The 16,846-nt window shown below is 41.8% G+C and overlaps 1 protein-coding gene across 25 annotated transcripts in view; it reads right to left on the bottom strand.

Annotated features, from left to right (window-relative positions):
• NRXN1 (neurexin 1) overlaps positions 1–16,846 on the bottom strand; it is a 1,121,405-nt gene that overhangs the window by 424,865 nt on the left and 679,694 nt on the right. For 4 of the 25 annotated variants that reach the window (XM_067703021.1, XM_067703022.1, XM_067703023.1 and 1 more), the window contains exon 1: positions 1,281–1,686. The exons of the other annotated variants lie outside the window; for them this stretch is intronic. In XM_067703021.1, coding sequence (XP_067559122.1) covers positions 1,281–1,536 — 256 coding nt within the window. In that variant the 5' untranslated portion in view covers positions 1,537–1,686. Of the gene's footprint in view, positions 1–1,280; positions 1,687–16,846 lie in introns of those variants that run through there. 25 annotated transcript variants of the gene reach the window in all.

The raw sequence follows: 16,846 nt of genomic DNA, 5'->3' as shown, positions 1-16,846 counted from the left end.
AACCAGAACTGTCCCCAGGTAGGAAGCCAGTCCCTGGGGAAGGGGGCCATCCCAGTATAACTAGCAGCTGCTGGGGGAGAGGAATTACCTAGGGAGATGGGCAAAGGATCCAGAGAGGAACCAAGTCTGAAAGGGAAAGGGGCCCTACAAGCAAAAGAGGGGGAAAGAGATGTAAAAAACAGAGTGTCCATAACTTTCACCCTGCTTTTTAAAGCAGCAGATTTTACACTGGGAAAGAAGAAGAATTGGGAGTGGGGGAAGACTCACAAAAAACAGTTGATGTTTTATTTATTGGCAATTCAGGGAATCTGAAATAGGCATTTATCTGAAGATGCCAGGAACCTGGCCTTACACTGCTGGTCATTCTGGAGAAGAAACCTGCCAACCAAGGCTTGTCTCCACACTCTGCTCTTTACAAAGGAATTCCCGGTGAGGAGAACAGCTTCTCTCTGCTTTAACTTCTCCTCCTTCAGGCAGACCTCCTGGCTTAGACCAGCCAGCATTGCCCCACCTGCCCTCCCTGGGAAGCACTATACTCTGAGGAAGGAGGAAGCAGGACTTCCCTTATCCCAGCAGCCTTCAGATATGATCCAAAAAGAAGTAAGTGTGTGGGATGAGGGAAAGGGGATGGTGTTCAGAGGTACCCTCTAAACTGGGTAGGAGTTGGCAGGCACTAGAGAGGGTGCTTCCATCACCCTCCTACTTTCTCCAGTTAAGGGAAGAGGTGGGGGAAAATGGAATTAGCCTCCAGTTTCGTGAGTCCCGGGACCTGCCACTTCACCGTCACTGCAGTCTGAGCACTCCTTGGAGGAACGTGCGGGCTGGAACCTCTCCCTCTCCCAGACCAGGGAAAATGGGCAGGAGGTGGGGCAGCACACAGAGCACAGACAAAAGGTTCGGCAGAGCCCTCCTCTCTCAGGAGCTCAGGTCCCTGGGCTGAGCCTGGCTCCCCATTCGGCCACGCCGAGTGACCTTCTCGCTAGAAACGCCCCCTTCCCGCGGGGCCCAGGATGGTCTTTTAATAGGTGCCGACGTCTCACCCCCGGCACCCTGACAAGGAACGCCCCTCCCACCCCTCACCGCAAACACCCACGACGCCTTCCTCCAGCCCCTTTCTATTGTCTTCAAAGAGATAAGTGGCTCCCACCCAACACACCCAAATGCACACCCCTTTCTCGCGCTCCCATTTCTCCGAGCCCTAAGGGCCGAGAAGCGAGCGCAGGGTCGAAAGAGGGGCGCGAGGGAGTAAAACCCGCGAGAACTTGGCATCGCAGACCCACCGTGTCCACCTCGCAAGGATGCCGGTGACCTGTAGATTGCAATAGGCACTGAATGATGCTTGCTGCTGCCATGGAAATGGTGGATGTGGTGCGCTCCCAAACTGGACGCGCCCCATGCCATTCCTAGGAGGCCGCTGAGGGTGAGCGGGACTATCCAGAGCAGGGCGAGGCGCCCCCCTGCGCCGCCGCCGCCACTGCCGCCGCCGCCCCCGGGCGAGCCCAGCTCGGCGCCGCACCGGAGCATCCTCTGGTACATGGCTAGGCGCCCGCCGAGGGGCAACCGCCGCGGGAGGCAAAGTTTGGGGCGCGGTGAGGGGAGAGGGCGCCGGGGAGCAGCGGGCGGCTCAGGGTGGGCTGCGGGCTGGCCGCCTCACCGCGTCAGGGCACCCATCCTCTCCCTCGTTCGGACAGTCTTCTCGGGGTCCTGGAGTCCGCCGTGCCTCGCACCCCAAAGAATCCGAAACATAGCCGAGGTGAATGCAGCTGATGGGGGCTTGTCCGAAAAGGCAGCCCCGGGGAAGAGCAAGCACGGAGCGGGCGGCTGCTCCCAGATTTCCGGGGCTCCAGGTTCTCGAGAGATACTCCCAAAGAGTTTCGGGCGAGAGTGCGTGCCGGGGGGTGGGGAGCGGGGAAATGGTTTAAAGCTCCTCCCGGAGGGTCCTCACTTCTACATGACAGCCATCCACCGCGAATCCACTAGGTAAATCCATTTAGCATTGTGTGGGGGGACTGGGGAGGCCACTTCGCCGGCCCAACCTCCTTTCAACGGAGAAGCAGACCCCATGGACTCGAGGCGCCCCGTCCCTCCATTCAGCCCGGGCCGGCTCGCCCGCTCGCGCCAGCCTCCCCCGGGCAGCGCGCGGAGCAGCGGCGCGCATCGCCTGCTCCCGAGGCAATCTCCGCGTCTGCCGCCTCCTGACACTTACGCCCGGCGAGGGGTTCAGAGGGAAGAGTGCCACCCTTATGAAGGAAGCGGGGATCGAACGGGGGAAAAAGAGCTGGGGAAAAGCAGAAGCACACAAAGTCGGGGGGGGGGGGGAAGAAAAGGAAAAAGAAAAAAAGAAAAGAAAAGAAAAGAAGAACCACACACGCTGGCGAAGCGAGGGGCTCTATGCAAATCTGCAGTCTCCAAACAGCAAATCACTGAAGCTCGGATGCAATGCAGAGGACGAGCCTATGTAACGAGGGAGGCTGGTCTAGCTTCCCACAGAAATCGCCCTGCTTTGCCTCTCTCAAGCATTCTCCACACATCAAAGGGACACGTGTACAGCGATGCGGGGAACACCTAAAAAAGCAACGCTCCCTCCTCTGCCAGGTGATCCCTCCGTCTGAATTACAACGGCAAACGGCACCCTTCCCCTACCCCTATGGTTTAGATGTAACCAGTGTCTTGAGAGCTCTTAAAAGGGAAAGAGTTCCGCTCTTTTTATTGGACCAAACTTGTTCTGCCAGGTGTTCAAACCCAATCTGCTAAATATGGCTTGACACCATCTACTCAAGCATCAGTTTTGATGATCTGTTAATTACACAGATTACTCATAACAAAGAGCCCTCGTTCCCACTACAGTATCATATCTCACATAAGGCAGTAGAAGTGCAGGGAATCAAAATACACAAGAAAAAGAATGAGTGAATTTGGCAGCTGAGGAAAAGACAGAAAGAGGAAAAAAAGGAAAAAATGAGACAGGTGAGAAAGAGGACAGCAGAAGACAGAAACAGGATGAATGAGACTGCTTGTGTTTTGGTCAAACATTTTAGGAATCTTTAAGAACCCCCAAGATCTCTATAGAAGCCCAGCTATGATGATGTCTTATAAGGGTGGAGTTCTGCCTTTCTCTTACCATGTTTCATAAGGAAAATAACATCAGGAAATTTAAATCTAGTGCCCCCAAAGAAGAGGGGACATTATATTCTACCAGTGAAATGAAGGAAAAAAAAAAAATATATATATATATATATACATATATATATATATATATATTTTTTTTTTTTTTTTTTTTTTTTTTTTGCGGTACGCGGGGCTCTCACTGTTATGGCCTCTCCCGTTGCGGAGCACAGGCTCCGGATGCGCAGGCTCAGCGGCCATGGCTCAGGGGCCCAGCCGCTCCGCGGCATGTGGGATCTTCCCGGACCGGGGCGCGAACCTGCATCCCCTGCATCAGCAGGCGGACCCTCAACCACTGCGCCACCAGGGAAGCCCCGAAATGAAGAATATTTAACTGAAAGCCACGTGTCCTGGAAAAAGACCAGCAAAGCCAACACACAACTAAGAGTAAAAGTCTAGCACGGCAAGTAGACTTAGCAAGGAGGACCACAGTCACTGGAGGCTAGCACACGGGATTTGGAACTGTGATTAAAACAGTTCCCTGATTTCTAAAAGATGATACTATGACCTGACTAGTGGCTGGACATTTTTTGTTTTTACTCCTACTTAAAGACAAAGGAGAACAACTCTGACTAGGTACTACTTCTCACAGGCTCCTGTCTATATAATCCTTTATATCAACAAATACAAAGTCATGTCCTGAAAAAGTAGTTCTAGAAGGATTTGATACAAACCAGCCACTCACCAAAGTGGTCATTTAGACTTACATATTGCTTCCTAGTTCATTCAGAGAGTCAACCTGGGACTCTGATGGTCACTATGTTACCAGTGTCCAAGGGCCACCAAACCAAATTTGTAGCAATCCAACACCTCACATCCTTGGCAAAAGTTTGTTATTCTACTAAAAATTTAATACTTCAGTAGTTCCCTAATTGAGACAGCTTAGGCATGCTAGAGAAGGTGCTTTTATCTACTTAAAGACGCCTTGTCTCCCTCCCACAACTGCTCAAAGACCAACAGAACGCAAATCCTGCACTTGCCACTGTGGTCTGTTCCCGTCCTTATCCCCAGGCCACTTCCTCCTCATTTTGTTATTTTCTAGCATGTGGATTTTAATTCATTAGTAGATTTTAATTCATTAGACAGCTAGGGAAGCCCTAGCTGTCGTGTTTTCAGGCAGATGTCTAAGGCACCTCTGCAGTACCTAGGAGTTTCTTGGGTGGATTCTGTGATACTGATGCTGCAATATTTGTTATAAATGGCTGTTACAGTGGAACAAGGAGCAAATTCTCTGTCTAGAGAGTGGAGAAAAGTCCTGTGAGCAGACTCATGCCTAATCTGTATGAAGCAAATAAACCTTGCACTTACTCTTCATGTCTCTTCAGCTGGTCAGTTCTTTGGCTGGAAGTGTATTATCTAAGGAAACTGAGGGGACTTCCCTGGTGGCACAGTGGTTAAGAATCCGCCTGCCAATTCAGGGGACACGGGTTCGATCCCTAGTCCCGCTAGATCCCACATGCCGCGGAGCAACAAAGCCCATGCGCCACAACTACTGAGCCTGCGCTCTAGAGCCCGTGAGCCACAACTCCTGAAGCCCGTGCACCGAGAGCCTGTGCTCCGCAACAAAAGAAGCCATCGCAATGAGACCCCGCACCGCAACAAAGAGTAGCACCCACTAGCTGCAACTTGAGAAAGGCCCAGGCGTAGCAACGAAGACCCAATGCAGCCAAAAATAAATAAATTTATTAACAATAAAATAAAATAAAGGAAACTGAGGCAGCACTGACAAATTGTTCTCAGGTGAGTAAAAAACTGGCTGGAGCAGACATGGTGCTCGGCTGCTTGTAATTTACTCTTAAAGACTGCAGCATGGACAATGAGATATGAATGTGTATTCGTGCAGTTCTGTGTCTCAGGAGGTTGGTTGCTTTCATCAGGAATGTATGCTCCAACAGCTCAGCCAGAATTACAGAAGTCAGAGGTAACTTTTGGAAGTCTTGAGTTACCATCATCTCCAATCATGATGTCGCTTTGTTCATTAATTATAATGTATGTTGGAAACCGATTATCATCGGTGACATAAATGGCCTGTCAGTTGGTTAATGGAGGTTAGGGGTGGGTTCTTTTTGGTGAAATCATTAACATTCAAGATATGTGGACTGGCCAAACTTTTTGTAAACATGCTTTGCTTCTATTTGAATAGAGTATATGAATCTATAAGGCCTTTCACCCTTTACTATAAGGAATGGTGTCATAATATTAGTAATAATAAGAACTAATACATTCATAACTGGCACAACTCTGAGAGCTCATTTAATCATCACAAAACCATATGAAGTGGGTGCTATCATTGATCCCTAACAAACCTTAGTCACCTAATTCTGACAGATGATGATCTGGATGCTGCCACTGAAATACTGCCATATTTGCTTTAAGAAAACCTATTTGCAAGACATTTTGGGGTACCTAGAAGAACCAAGAGCTGGAACTTCATCAAGCTTCCAGAACATGCTGTAAGATTTTGTTCCTACTTATTAATAAGTGTCTGTTCCTGTAGCAGAAGTTGGTCTGCATCTTAAACCCACTAGGAGCTGTGGAAACGCTTGGAAGAGTGGTTTACCCTCCCCTGCCTCTGACCACTGTGGGTACCGAGCTCCACCAAGAGAATCTAATAGCTGTGCATAGGGAGTTATTCTAGATGCATTCATAGCTGATGATTAATAATGAACGAGAAGGCAGGTAGCCTACGTCAGACAACCATGCAAGAAATGCGAGATGGGCTTGAAAGCTGAGGGGACAAAAGAAAGGGAATGGAAGGAGAAAGAGAAAAAGAGTGTGTAGAAGGGGGAGTGTACACAGAAATGGAAAAGCACAGGTTATTTCAAACTATTTTTTCATATTCCTAAAATCACCCTTCTGTCTCAAGAAACAAAATGGTTGTCAGGTAGACACTTTCAACCTTTTCGTGTTTTTCTTAAAACTTAATTGGAAATTGTTACAGCTCAGTATTAAGCTTTTAAAATAGAAAAGGAGACAATAAAATGGCAGAGATGAAGTATATTAAAACCTACAGGCAGTACCAATCTTTTAAAAATTAAAAACGAGCAGAGTGTCAGTCATGCATTTTGCATTTCTACTGATGTCAGCACAAGAAAAGGCAAAGAGACCCCATATATCCATCTACCTGCATTTCTGAGTTGGGATTGAGAGAGAGTAAAGACAGAGAGGCTCAGGAGAGGATGCTGTCTGTGAAGTTGCAAAGACAAACCTCTGATCCCATTACCTTTCTGGGTTATTGCAGGTCCCTAAAGGTGTTCTGAGAAAAGATCAGAATAGATCAGAAGAGTAAGGACACTGAGAGAAAGGAAGGAAGGAAGTGAGGGAGGAAGGGAAGGGAGGAAGGAAGGAAGGAAGGAAGGAGAAAGAAAGAAAGAAAGAAAGAAGAAAAGAAAGAAAGAAAGAAAGAAAGAAAGAAAGAAAGAAAGAAAAAGAAAGAAGGAAAGAAAGAAAGAAAGGGAGGAAGGAAAGGAGTGGGGAGGAAGAAATGGAGGAGGGGGGGAGGGAGAGAGGGAGGAAAAGAAAGAAAAGAAAAGAAAGAACAGATGCCAGGGCTAAAAGCATTCCTGGAGATTTTGTAGTACAATCTCTTCGGGTGATAAACCTGAGGCCCACAGAAGTAATAATGTGACCAAAAAGTCAGATTTATTTATGAAGCATTTACTTAACTGGAAGTGAACTTTTATCCTCTACCACCCATAGTCCAGTCATAGATGTAGACTGGGAAATTCAGTCAATGTACCTATTACCTAGAACCTCCACACTGAGGGAGAGTAGCGGGAACCCAACATGAGCCAACATGATGCCCAATTCACTCAAAAGAAATTAAAGCTTGCAGTTTGATTTCTGAAATACGAATGGATTTATTCAGTCACAGTTAGTTGTGTTTAGGACTGAAGTATTTTATGCCAGTGGTCCCCAACCTTTTTGGCACCAGGGACCTGTTTTGTGGAAGACAATTTCTCCACGGACGGTGGGGTGGGGGGATGGTTTTGGGATGATTCAAGCGCATTACATTTATTGTGCACTTTATTTCTATTATTATTACATTGTAACATATAATGAAATAATTATACAACTCACCACAGTGCAGAACCAGTGGGAGCCCTGAGATTGTTTTCCTGCAACTCGATAATCCCATCTGGGGGTGATGTGACACAGTGACACCCAAAGTGTGTTGCATATGTCCAGTCTATTCTGTAAGATGCAGCTCAATTGTCAGTTGCCACTCACTGATAGGGTTTTGATATGAGTCTGCAAGCAATTGACTTATTACGGTCTCTGTGCAGTCAAACCTCTCTGCTAATGATTATCTGTATTTGCAGCCGCTCCCCAGCGCTGGCATCATTGCCTCAGCTCCACCTCAGATCATCAGGCATTAGATTCTCATAAGGAGCACGCAACCTATAGATCCCTCACATGCGCAGTTCACAGTAGGGTTCGCGCTCCTATGAGAATCTAATGCTGCTGCTCATCTGACAGGAGGCGGAGCTCAGGCGGTAATGTGAGCGATGGGAGCGGCTGTAAATACAGGTGAAGCTTTACTCGCTCGCCTGCCACTCACCTCCTGCTGTGCGGCCCGGTTCCTAACAGCGAACCCCTGTTTTATGCTATCTCTTCTCTTGCCCCTTTTAATAAAAAGTTCATTTATGACATCCTACATAAAATTTGTTGCCTAAGCACCAAGGCTGGGTCATAGAAATTTCATTATTAACTGCATCTTGAAGTGTTGTGGGCATTGCTTTGGTACCACCCAATCATATGCTATCTTTTGGTCACTAGCATCTTATATTGTTTGTATAGTTATTTAGACGTACTTGTGTTGCTGACAAACTCTTTCCTAGGTTCATGCCATTTGATGTGAATGAGTTCATAGTGTAGAGGGAAAACATGCAGTTCGAGTGCCGGACTGTGAGTTTGAATCTGAGCCCATAGTTATTATTCATGTGACACTGTGTTTCATGGACCCTTGCCCCCATTTTCTCATCTGTAAAATGATTATAACACTGTGTAAAATATATTAAGCACTAAATATAAGTTATTGTCATTTACTCACAGGTACATATTTTAGATAGCTGCTAAAGACATACTGATAATGAGCTGTAATGCGATTTTTAATTTAGCCCTATTTCAGACTCTTCCCACTCAGTCAAGTTCGGCCACCTCTCCAATTCTCTGTTACTCTAAATCCTCAAACTTTAGCGTGCCCGAGAATCACTAGAACAGCTTCTTAAATCATAGACTGCTTTGCTTTTGATTCCCATGATTTGTAGAGGGGCCTGATAATTTGCTTTTTTTAACAAGTTCCCAGGTAATGCTCATACTGCTGGCCCAGAGGAACTAGATTTTCAGAACCACTGCTCTGTCTGAATGTCAACGTCTTTAACACGGGTTTTATTAACCAACACAGGGAGGGCTTTCTAATTAAACTCCTTACCAATGACCTCGCCTCTCTGGCTGTGTATTCTAAACATAGACAGCAGTGCTGTTCTCAGATCTCTTCTTTAAAGCATTCTTTAAAGACTTCAAGATGTCCAGCATATAAACCTATATGTTCTCATTTCACAACATGAAACTATAAATTCCTTTTATTCTACTTAGAAAAAGCTATTTTCTTCTCCTTCTCATCTTTTGAATGTGTGCTCTTCTTCAGTTAGCCTGGCCAGTGGCTAGAGGCAGGACTGAGCTCCTACAGGACTGAAGGCACCGTATTAGGGTTCAAATCTGACCTTACTAACTTATCAGCCACGTGGCCGTATGCAGGTGAGGATGCTTGTTTCCATATAAAACCTAATACTGGCCATCCAAATAGCCAGGCACCATTTAAAAAAAGAAAAAAAAAAGTCCCTTTCAGGTCCTGGCATATCAGGTCTTCAGTCTGACCAGCATCAGCTACAGAAAAGATCAGTGACAAAAACTGACAACCTGGGATCTGTCACCTGCATTCACCAGCACAGTCTATCATATATACACGCCACTGAAGAAGAAAGCAAAATGGGATCATTGAAAGTGGAACTAGAGTTGGAAGGGCAACTATAAGGCAAGTTAGGGTGATATAAAAACTGAGATATAATTTGCAAATTCCCTAGTAAATACAGATATTCAAATCCAGAACCAGACGTCACGCCCATACCATGAGTTCAATTTCCTGAATGCCGGAGCACTTACAGCATATAAACCAATTCAATCTATCTTTATGGATCTATGTTCTGTAGCATATGTTGCCATTTGAATTCACTGAAAGGAATTTAATCATGCAATTTGAACTGAATCTCTAAATAGGTTTATCTGGGATCTATAATTTAATCCCCATCCAATTCAGGACAAATAGGTTACACATTTTGTCAGAGTGATATTTTGAAGTTAGTACTGTAGTAAAGTTAGTGTGACTATCCCACTACAAAGATCCCTTTTCCAGGTAAGTAAAAGGCATATTAACCATTTCTTTACCATGGCATACTAAGCCGTTCAAAATTTGTCTCGATCCTGCCTCTCCTGTCTCATCTTTACTTCAGCTTCTGCCACTTACCCCACAAACATCCTAGGCTCCAGCAACATGAACTTCTCTTCCCTAAATACACACTGCATTTTTTCACTTCTTTTGCCACTGCCCATGCAATTCCCTCTGTAAAAATGATCTTTACTCCTACCTAGGTCTCTTACTATCCCATTCATTCCTCTACCAAATTGTTGGAAAATTTTCTGAACTCCTCCAGTTTCTCAAGTATAGACTATCACAAATACCTAAAAAAAAAAAAAAAAAAGCCCAGGGTATGTAATAGTATATTTATATTATTTTTGTGCTGTATGAAGTGTCAGGAGAAGTGGTTAAATCTATATCCATGTTTAGGAATTTAAAATAACCTAAACGAACAAACAAAAGAAATCCACTCTCCCCTCTTCAATTTATCCTTGCAGGCCTTTGGTTAGCTCTTTCATTGCCTAAAATATATAACAAATTTAAGCTGAACTTTGATTCGAATGCTAAACAACTGGTTATGAAGAATAAGGGAATTCATTGTCATATTTTCCTACGCATGTTATAAACAGATGTCTTTCTTTCCCATACTATATAAAAGGAAAATAAAACACCACCAAGCAAAGATGCTTGCTGCCAAGTTGAATTGCAGAGCAAACATTTATAGCCAACTTATAAATCCTTGAAAATAGGGTTTTATAATGGAAATACTGGCACCATTTTAACCATAACCATTCAAATAATATCACTGTAGCAGAACTTATAATCTAATATACCTGTTCTGGGATGGATGAGAGACTTAGCTATAGGTTTTGGAAAAACTTCCAGTGGCTCAATTCAAATTGAATGATCATTCCATATAGTTCAAATCTCTTAGAGTATTTATCTTTATTTCAAAATGTGTAGTATATGCTCCAAAACATTTATTTAAAAGATAGAATATATTTTTTGATACTCGTATAAAAAGATATGACCTCTGAGAGGCATTTCCAAAAATTATCAATCAGTTTTTTTTCAACTGTCTTTTTCTCTCATGAAAGAATTACTTTCCTCAGGTTTTCTCTGTCCTGTTGCTGTGATGATTCCCCCAGAGACCTGTATGTTTATCTTGACAGGTGTTAGTAGATCTGTAGACCTCTGTGGAGTTGTTCCTAGTTGCGTTGAGGTACAGGAGAAAACATTATGTCTGCAAACTAATGAACTTACCTTATTGCATTCTAAATAAAATAAACCACCCAGCAAGTGGAATTAATCTACTAATGTCTTCCTAATGAAGTTTTCATTAGGCATAATGAAAATGGTGTGGTCTTCAATATTTAACATGTGATAGGTATTAAAACAAAGCATATCTGATGATTTTTAAAATGCATACCTGATAATTGCCTTTATATTATTTTCAAATGAAATAGTTTACCCTCAGATTGCTTTAAGCACCTAATCAAAGAGATACAAGAAACATTTCTAGACTTAAGGGAATGTTTTATATCCAAATGGACAGAAGAAATGTCTCATCTACCATTATCCTTAAATAATTAAAACCAGGTTTGCTGTTCTAATTTTTAAGAATGGACATATATAATAGTGTGCAATTTTCTGTGCTATGTAAAATGTCACTCAATGAAATTTAGCCAAATATTGACAATGGAAGTGTGTTAGTCCAATTCACAGTGGTTTGCTTTAAAATAATGCTACCTCCTAGCGTAGCAAACAGCAACTTAAATTCTGATGAGAACTGGATATTTTACTGGCCAATGGAAGAGCAGCTACAAACACAATCAGTATCCTTTCTTATTGGCAACATTTTGATTTGTCATTTGGCAAAGAAAAAATTCAAAGCATCATGCAGAAACACCTACCTACTTCAGAAAATCATCAGTTTGGGATCATGTGATATCTCGTTCCATCTAACATTTACGGTAGCATGCAGACGAGCCACAAAGAAGTCACATCCTCATTGCTACACTGTGCCACATTCTTAATTTCTCATTTCAGGTTCCCATATAAATTATCTCCTGCTCTGGTATAATCACGGTTGTCCAACTGAGACCTGACGATCTTATCAGTCATGCATTTTACTATTATTATTGAAATTTACTCATTTCAATGATTACTTACGGCCACATAAGCATATTATTTACTTCAGAGGCCAGAAAACAGACACAGTAAAAGGAGAGTAAAGGTGGGTCTTTTCTCCTTCAGCAGTAGGAGCCAGAAACAGTATGAAAGCAATGGATCATGAAGCAAAGCAATTTCCTACTTGAGGGATTAGACAGTACCCTCTTTTGTACTGTTAAATCACAGTTTTGGTTATTTTTTCAAGTAATACTGATTTTTTTCAATTTACATAAATATAGTCTCTAGAGGAACTGCAATAGAACCCCCAAACACAAACCCTCTCAACCAATCAATAGAAGAGGTATAAAAAAGCCCTCATTTATGTTTACAGCCTTGAGCAACCCTTCACACAGCATAAAAAAAATAAAAAATAAACTAAACGGCTACACAGCTAAAGATAATTAGCTTAACAAGGATGACTTCAAACTGAAATGTGAGGCTTTTTTCTTTTCTTTCTTTAGGCAAAATATAGGTGATTTTTATTTTGAAGCAGCTCACATTTGCTAGTATTAGAAAATTGACAACTATGTAAATTTCAGCTTTGCTGAAATGTTTGCTTTCCTTTTTCGGTTCACAACAATATTAACCACTGCCATCAGTCAGTATTACATTCAGATTTGAGAAAATCTGTAGCATAAAACTGTGCTCCGGAATATCATGTGAAAATCTTAATCAATTTAAAACGTATTTACATTCAAGAAGGAGTAAAGCATACTCTTAAATAATAAAGGCAAATAATACTTATATGTATAAAATGGGGGGAAGGAAAATCATGAGCCTGTTTCACAGCCCATTTTTTTTTAAAGGTTTACTGCTGATATGAGGCACGTTTAAGGAAGTTGCACATTTTCTATGCAGAAGACTGTTATGTCAGATAATTAAGAACAAAAAGCCCCCATAGCTAAATAGAAGCGTTGTGACAAAACCTTATAATTTATTTCAACTTATTCCTCAGTTATCCGGTTTGCCTAGAATCCTATACTTCATACTGTTAACAGACACCTGAGGTATGGTGGTTGGTTAGTGGTTAGCTCTAGCTTTTATTTTAATTGTCCTTGTTTTTCCCACTTTGTCAAAATAGTGATGCTAAGGCATTTTTGAACTCAATAGCCTACAGAGACATTAAGAGCAAATATACATATTTCTTGTTTTATATATAACTGGAGTAGTATTTTCTAATTTTGGTGGAATAATCTACTGTATTGTGAAAATTAAAGGGAAAAAGGAACTATACACAGAAACCAAATTAGAAGAGTACAGATCTATAACCCAGCAGAATAAAATTTGACTGTTACAATCAAACAGTTTTGGAAGAAGTGTGGAGTTGTTCAGTATGGCTGAGATAAGTAGAATTTGGAGCAATGAATGATATTATTTTCATCCAGTTTAAATTCCTCAATCCAGTAATAGAATGATTAAAAACAGGTTAGCTGGGCAAATGAAGTTTGAATCCACTGGGTTTCCAGGACTGGGAATTAAAGAAAAAAAATCAAGACTTGGATTGCTAACAGGTCAAGAATGGAAAATAGGTTACAATTCCCCAGATTTAAAAAAAAAAAATAGCATAAAAATTATATGATTTGTAATGAGACACAGATCTGGCTCTAAAGAATCCAATAGTTTCCCATGACTTACTGGGTGGTAACTATATAGGAATACCAATATTCATGTTAAAAATCGGTGACTTTAGTCACTGTAGTTTTTTAGGGGCAGCCCAGTCCTTAGATAATGGATCAAGCTATCAACCTAGAAAGGCAGTTGTAGCGGATACTTCTAACTTGTACTCAATATCTACTTTGCCTTCTTCCCGGCAAATTGAACAAATTGTTTTTTGGGGTAGGGAGGGATGAAGTACATAGAAGGGCAATATGCCCCACTAAAAATACTTGCCTTCCCAAACTCCCCTACAGTCAGAGTACCCCTGTGACCCAGTTAATTTTGAGGAAATGTAAATGGAAGTCCTTGGAAAAGGTTTTCTACAAAGCCCTTCAGGCTTTCTGCCACAAAACCTTATTCCTCTTGTCCAAAATGCAGAATCACTGTGTATGGAAGATGCCCACTCTGAGACCATGAGGTCAAAATCATACTCTAAGAATGGAGAAGCAAGAGGATAGAAGGAGTTTAAATATTTGACATTTTCTACTGGAGTTACACTAGCCTTGCATCACCTACCTCTGAGCTTCTTATTAAATTTGAAACGTAAACGATCTTCTGTTTAATGCAATGTAAGTCAGGTTATCAGTTTGGGGAAGCTAAATACATACCTAATATATAACTAATTTCTGGGAAGGATGATTACTTAGGTGAGCAAGTTAGCAATCTTGGGCTCTGGGGGAGACATTTATCCTTAAGGACAGTCAGTAACGTATTGTCCAGAACTGTGATTTTAATGAGTCAGGATATGCTTTGGGTTCCTCCAGAATCACATGCATTTTAGAAAGTTAAGGCAGTTGCTTTAATACAGGTGCCTATTAAAGATAATAATTGGGAAATAAAGCTATCCAAGGCCCTTGAACAGGAAGAAAATGCCTTTGAGTAAAGAATGTTATGGCACTGAAGGGAAGTGTTCTCTCTTTGTCCTCCCTAAGCATGCCAGGGACAAGGAAGAGAACATTCTATTTTCTAGAGATAAGGAATTAGAACCTGCCAAAGACACACTCTCAATCAGGTGGGTCTCTGAAGTGGGCTTATTATAATAAACTCATCTTCCTGGGGTATATACCTAAGTGTGAGTAGGTACAGCTGATATACATTTATTTGTCCAGTTATTCATTGAAGTATCAAATAATGTATTTATCTAACAAATATTCATTGAGTACCTACTCTACAGCAGGATGTGTACCAGGCCCTGAGCTCATCCGGAAATAAACATCTGGGGACTTGGTTCTAGTTGAGGAAAGGAGTCTTTGAAGTTATCGCCTCCTTATCTTGAACTGGGCTGATCCCAATCCTCTCCTGAAGTCCATGAAAGGATGATATGTCCCTTGTGACTTTTAGAAACTGCCCTGTCAATGGGGTTGAACTGGAGCTGAGTAAGTATTCTTACGTCAGTTAATATAGTTTCATACTCAAAGGGTTTCAAAGCAGCACTGTGTACAATTCAGACAGGCTTATCGACCAGGTGCTTACCACCTATTGGGCAGATGCTGTTTATGAAGTTTTTAAGAAACAAATATTGATCTAAACATCCCTTGCATTTAATATTCTACCATTCTGGAAGGCCACTATTAACTTTGATGTACACATGCAATTACCTGTCTGACTGAAGAGTTTCAATTGCCCTAACTCTTGGTCACCACACCATGATTAAATGCACGGAAGCAACAAGTTGTTGACTTGGGCAGCCAGAAAACCACTGTGGCGTAAGATTGACAGTTATATCGCCTACCAAACAATGTCTTGGTCGTTCTTCCTACAGTCCTCAAAGTCCCAGATAAGAATTTAAAGCTGGATTTTGTTCTTACTTCTGTGTACATGTTATTTATGCAAATGCAAACAAAACTTATCTAGGAAGAATCCAGAAGGTCCACAGAGGAGTGAAGATTGTTCAAGTTATTGTAGAGCTCATAAAACACATTTTCAACTGGCAGGGCATCCTCTTCATCAGACTACCATATGCTTCAAAGTAGGAAAAATTAACATGCATAAATGTAAGGTCTTGCATGTAGGTTTGAGAAAATCAATAGCATAAGCACAGGATGAAGGAGAACGGATTCTGCAGTTTTTAGTGTAAAAAAGTACCACGAGATTTTCACTGGACAAAAATGTAATCATAGACAACAGTTTGATGCAACTGTTAGAAAAATTGCCTGAATTGAATTGTAGTATGCAGTTCATTTTTCTGCACTTTACATAAGACACATACAGAGTATTGTTTGACATGCTGGCTTCCCTGTTTTAAAAGATACATTGACAAAAAGAAGAATGACCAGATGCTCAGAAAAGCCATAGGTATGCTTTATTGGCTTTGCAGCTAGAGGAAGAGCCGATAGGTGGAAATATATTAATAAAGAAGCAGATTTGAGCACTAACGTATATGAACTGAAGGTTCCAGAAAGAACCTTCTAGAAACTAGAAGGGGATTTGGAACTAATGTGCATTTCCACAAAGTAATTTCTGATTTATTCTCCTGTCCTGGGATCTTGCCTGTGGACATGTCCTCAGATAAAAAAATAATGGAGCTTGTGAGAAATAATAAAGAGAGCTTTAGGTCTAATTGTCAGCCAAGGAAACTGAAAGTAGGTTCTTATACAAGAGCTGTCGAGGAGAAGCACAAAGGCTACCCTCTGATGTATATGGCTGTTACCCTGGCTGGGAAAGTAACTCATCCCCAAGTACCTTCTTGAGGAGCTAAGCAACTATCCACAGGAAAGTAGACATATTTATTATTTTATATATCTTCAATCATATGTCCTTAGCTCCAAGGAAATGTATTCCATGCTCTTCAGGAAGGGGTGCAGGAGAGAAGTACCATAACACATGTAAGACAAATAAAATAATTCTAACACTAAGAAACTGAGAATGTATGGCCACCAGTTTGGAAGCCTAAAAATAAATAGTCTAAAACAAGGGAAGAGAGGAGACCTCTTTGGAGAGTATAGAAGGGCAAGGTCAAAATGATCTGAGAAAAAGGTGGGTGGTGAACTAATCATAGCAACAGCAGACACAGAGTAAAAGGGCAGATGTGAAATAAACCAAACAAATGCATACAATAACTTACTGTATATTATGTATATTCTATGTATTTTCCATTGGACTCTGTTGCAATTAGACTGTACTAACCAAATTATCCACTTCTGGCTAAGTTTATTATGTACACTCTATTTGATAATAAGCATAAAGAGTTTTATCTGTGCTCAATTAGAAATCACCTGGGCAGATGTTACAGGAGGTTAAACAAATTCTACAGTTCCAAATACATAGGCTTAAATAAATTTAAATAGCATGATGTTACCTGTCTTCTGTATTCTGGTAGAATCGATGCACAGCTACCTTAGGTACTCTTCATCTGAAACAGTAGCCAGGTTTTGAAGTTCTGTATGATTTCTGACTATAATTCCCCTCCACAACATTCCCTATAGTCTCAAACAT

The sequence above is a fragment of the Pseudorca crassidens genome, chromosome 14 (genome assembly GCF_039906515.1).
Source record: "Pseudorca crassidens isolate mPseCra1 chromosome 14, mPseCra1.hap1, whole genome shotgun sequence".
Lineage (NCBI taxonomy): Eukaryota > Metazoa > Chordata > Mammalia > Artiodactyla > Delphinidae > Pseudorca > Pseudorca crassidens.
Note: the sequence above shows the minus strand (reverse complement) of the source record. Positions and strands in the feature narration are given on the sequence as shown.